The 4,782-nt window shown below is 39.8% G+C and overlaps 1 protein-coding gene across 1 annotated transcript; it reads left to right on the top strand.

Annotated features, from left to right (window-relative positions):
• The first annotated feature begins 1,305 nt into the window (after positions 1-1,305).
• LOC132066884 (uncharacterized) lies at positions 1,306-2,520 on the top strand. Its single transcript, XM_059460079.1, has one exon. It carries the CDS (start codon positions 1,524-1,526, stop codon positions 2,151-2,153), a length of 630 nt encoding a protein of 209 aa, XP_059316062.1. The 5' UTR covers positions 1,306-1,523; the 3' UTR covers positions 2,154-2,520.
• The last annotated feature ends 2,262 nt before the right edge of the window (positions 2,521-4,782 follow it).

Genomic DNA, 4,782 nt, shown 5'->3' with positions numbered 1-4,782 from the left:
TTAAGAAAGAATTAACCTTAATTTTCAAAATTTGTCCTATTAAGTGCTATTATCAAATTTCAATACCTATTTAATTAGAGATAATTTAGTTAAATTATTTATCTTTTTTATTAAGAGTTAGTATTTTTTAATAGAATGTATAAATAGATAAGTGAGCACTTTTTTTTACATGAATATAGGTTAATAGGTTATGTTGTGCAATTGGTTTTCCAACTCTCCTCTTTGTCTTTTACTACTTAATTTTTATCTTTGTTGACTGTGTCGACTACTTTAAGTTAGATGTAGATGCAGGCCTAGGAATGTGCAGCACTCTAATATGGATAGTGTTTAAGCTTTTCGGGGAAGTTAACACAAGGAAGCAACAACAAAATTATGAAAGGACCATTTATTTACGTTGCATGACACTGAGCTTGACCATCCTTTGCTAAATTTTACTATTAGCATTTTATGTAGTTACTTAATGATAATGATAACATTGAAAGAAATAATTAATCTCGCTTGATTTGTTAAAATGAATCAGTAAAAAAACAATTCTAATACAAGGAACAAGTAAAGAAAAAGGGAGTAGCTAAGTAACTGAGTTTTTTAAAGCAAAAGATTGTTGGCATGAAAGTCTTATTCTATGCGAAAGAAGGAAAAAGTGAACTAAAAAGTGAAAATATTACTGCTACTAATATTATCTTTTGCACGGGAAAAAGAAAGAAAAATGAAAGTGAACATGATCAACAAAGATGTCGCTTTAATGACAATGCTTCAACGTTGTTTCAAAAAAGTGGGGTGGAATATGGGTCCCACATGGCAAGAGAGAATATCATTATTACTCACTTAGCTATTTACGCATTTCTTAAGAAAATATTGGGCAAAAATAAATAATTAAAATAAATAATTTAATTAAGCTACTTCTAATTAAATAGATATTTATATTTAATCACTTAACATTTAATAAGAGTAAATTTGAAAATATAAAATTAATTATTTATTGATTTGAAAGTAAGCACTCTTTTTTAACAAAAAAACAAAGGCTTATGAAACAGGAAAAGTTTTATTATGTGGCTCGCACAATCGACATTAGTTGTGTGAGGCTTTTTTTTGTGAGACAAAAAAGTGGATCTACATCTTACACCTTTGAGTTCATAAATTTTAGGTTCACTTTTTTATTTCGCAAAGAGAAATCTCACATATTAAACAACTAAGATCAGTTGTGTAAGGCACGTAGTAAAAAATTTCATTTGGACTATTTTTGGGGTGAAAAAACCATAGGTCTTTTCTTTTCACTGATAGATTATGTAAATATTTTGTAATATTTTGTAATCTCTTATTTTAGGTTAGAATATTTTGTAATATTTTATACTCTCCTATTTTAGGTTAGGATATTTTTGTATACTAACCAATTCAAGGAATGAAAGGAAACGACGGAAAATAATTCTTTCATGGTATCAGCAGTCTAGGGTTTTTTATATTTTTTTCCTCTCCTCTCCTCTCCGCTGCCCTAGCTCCGTTGGCTGCCACCTTTTTCCGCCACCATGTCCGACTCAAAATCATCCTTTCACCCCACTTTCGCCGTCTCCAACATCCGTAATCACATTCCTGTGGTTCTTGAAATGGAGAATGCACAATATGGTACATGGGCGGAATTGTTTAAAATCCACGCCAAATCCCATAGGGTCATACACCATATCATCGCACCAGAGAAAGGGAAGCAGGCAGCCCCTCCCTCCGATGATGACAAAGAACTTTGGTCGACCCTTGGTGCGACTGTGCTCCAGTGGATTTATTCCACGATTTCGAATGACCTCCTTACTATTATTCTTGAACCTGAAGCAATGGCCATGAAAGCCTGGGATCGCTTGCGTGACATCTTTCAGGACCATCAAAACTCCCGTTCCGTCATGCTCAAACAAGAGTTTTCCACAACTAGGATGGAAGACTTCCCGAACGCATCTGCATATTGTCAAAGGCTCAAGAGCATCTCCGATCAGTTAAAAAATGTGGGGGCTCCGGGTTCCAATTCCCGCCTTGTTCTTCAGCTTATTTCGGGTCTCACCGACGCATTCAAGGGTGTGGGAACGCAGATTCGTCACAGCACACCATTGCCTCCTTTCACCGAGGCGCGCTCATCACTCGTTCTGGAGGAACGAGAACAAGTGATGTAGGCGGCCCACTCTACTCCTTCGGCGATGGTGGCTGCCACAGGTGGTGAGAGTTCGACTTCTTTTTTTGATAATACTCACTCGTCTGGTCATGCTGTGAATAACAGAGGCAAAAATAACAACAACAGAGGCCGCAATTCTGGCCGTCGGAATGGCGCTGGCTGTGGAAACGGTGGCGGCAAAGGCAGTCGTGGCGGTAACCGTAGTCATAGTGGCGGAAATTCCCAGCCACCGCTAGGCAGCTGGCCCCGTCACCCGTCTCCTCACCCGTGGCAGTTTCCAAATTATGCTTGGGGATGGATGCCACAATAGGCCGTGCCAACTTGCCCCTATCCGTCAACTTGGCCGACGTCTTCGCTAGGCCCCTCGGCCAAACGATACCGGGCATTCTCGGCCCTGCTCCCTAGCCTCCGCCTACTTCGATGGCGTATCTTCTTCTGCCGTATCGGCGCGATGTATGCCCCGTCTTATGCTCTAACGGATATCGAATCAGCAATGCATACAATTACTATGAGTCCTCCGGACCAGAAGTGGTACATGGACACCGATGCCACATCTCACATGACATCCACGAATGGTAGTCTCTCGTCTTATTCTAATTTGAGCAATCATCATCATGGTATTGTTGTTGGTAATTGCCATTCAACTCCAATTCACGGTTGTGGTCATACTCATTTGCCTCCCCCAAACCCTCCTTTATCGTTGAAAAATGTCCTCCATGCCCCAAAACTCATTAAAAGCTTAATCTCTGTTAGAAAGTTCACTACTAATAACTTTGTGACTGTTAATTTTAGTCCATATGGGTTTTCTGTAAAGGATTTTCAGACGGGGATGCCACTAATGAGATGTGAGAACCAGGGTGATCTATATTCCATCACCACCACCATCACAAACACAGCCAATTCTCTATCAACCTTTGCTGGTTTATCTTCTTCTCTTTGGCATGATCGTTTGGGTCACCCGGGAGCGTCAGTTTTGAATTCTCTTAGGATCAATAAATGCATTGAATGTAATAATTCTAGTTGCTCTAGTATTTGTGTACTTGTCGTTCTTGCGTGCTTGGAAAACATATTAAGTTGCCTTTTGATATTATTCATAGTGATTTATGGACTTCTCCTGTCTTAAGTTCCATGGGTCATCGATATTATGTTCTTTTCTTGGATGATTGCTCAAAATATTTGTGGAATTTTCCCTTAGCTAGGAAATCTGATGTCTTTGCTAAGTTTTTAGAATTTCGGGCCCATATCGGAATGCATTTTGAATGAAAAATAAAAAATGTCCAATGTCATAATGGAAAAAAATATGAGAATAATGATTTTTGGCGTCTTTGTGAGTCGAATGGGATGTCTTTCCGTCTTTCTTGTCCTCATACGTCCTCACAAAATGGGAGGCCAAAAGCAAGATTCGGTCTATCAATAATGTCGTGCGAACTCTTCTTGCCCACGCTTCTCTTCCACCTTCCTTTTGGCATCATGCATTGTAAATGGCAACTTACCTACTCAATATTTTACCAAGCAAGTTATTGAACCATAAGTCTCCCCTCCATGCTCTATATCAAAAGGAACCTATGTACTCTCACCTTCGGGTCTTTAGGTGTTTGTGCTACCGTCTTTTTCCGTCAACTACGATTCATAAGTTGCAGGCCCGGTCTACACCTTATGTATTTTTGGGGTACCCATCAAACTATAGAGGCTACAAATGCTATGACTTATCATCAAATAAGATCATCCTTAGTCTTCATGTTGTTTTTTATGCGACTTGGTTTCCTTTTGCTAACTTTCCTACTCCTCAATCCCATACATACGATTTTTGGATGAAGGGATCTCCCCTTATATTTTTTATCACCTCCAAAAATCGAGACCTGCCCCCTCCCCGCCCTCTGCCCAGCCGACTAGTGCTCCTCCACTGCCTCCCGTCACTACTGCTGATGTAACACCCCGTAAACTTGAACTAGGTGTGAATATGTAAAAAATCTAGTATTAAGATGATATTTTATCTATATGAATCCATTCTTGGTGAATTCAGGTGGAGGATGGTCGTTTTGAAGTCAAACCAATTAGTGAAGTTCTTAAGGCCTCTTAAATTCGCCTAAGTTTTGGTAGGTCTGTCTTCTAGGCGATTTTATGAAAATGTATTGCGAATTTGGAAACACTTCCTCAATGAAAGTTGTATATATTTGAAATATCTTTCCAACGGTAGGTCGCCCAGCCCAAACGGAGTTACGTACAAGAAGTTATGTCCATTTTACCGAACACTGTGCAGAACCGACACACGCCGCCTTTTCAGGCGCGTGGAGGCGCGTGAGATGGCCCCGCATCGCGGGCCAATTGTGCAAGTCTGAGTATTGAGCTGCAGAACATCGCGCGATGGTCCCGCATCGCGGACCCATCGCGTAACGGGTCGGATTTAGGTCAAAAAGTCGGGTTTACGCGTTTTCAGTTATATTTAAGGTTGGGGTTTATTTCCCCGGACCCCATTCACGAAAATTTACCCTAAAGTCAATAAGAATAAGTCCCAAGCCTCAAGAACCCTAAAAGGTAAGTGTTATCATGATTCTAGGTTGAATTCAAGTCTCGATTCCTTTCTAACATCAAACCCATGATTCTTAACATGATTTTGTGATCAAAACCTA

The sequence above is a fragment of the Lycium ferocissimum genome, chromosome 8 (assembly GCF_029784015.1).
Source record: "Lycium ferocissimum isolate CSIRO_LF1 chromosome 8, AGI_CSIRO_Lferr_CH_V1, whole genome shotgun sequence".
NCBI lineage: Eukaryota > Viridiplantae > Streptophyta > Magnoliopsida > Solanales > Solanaceae > Lycium > Lycium ferocissimum.
Note: the sequence above shows the minus strand (reverse complement) of the source record. Positions and strands in the feature narration are given on the sequence as shown.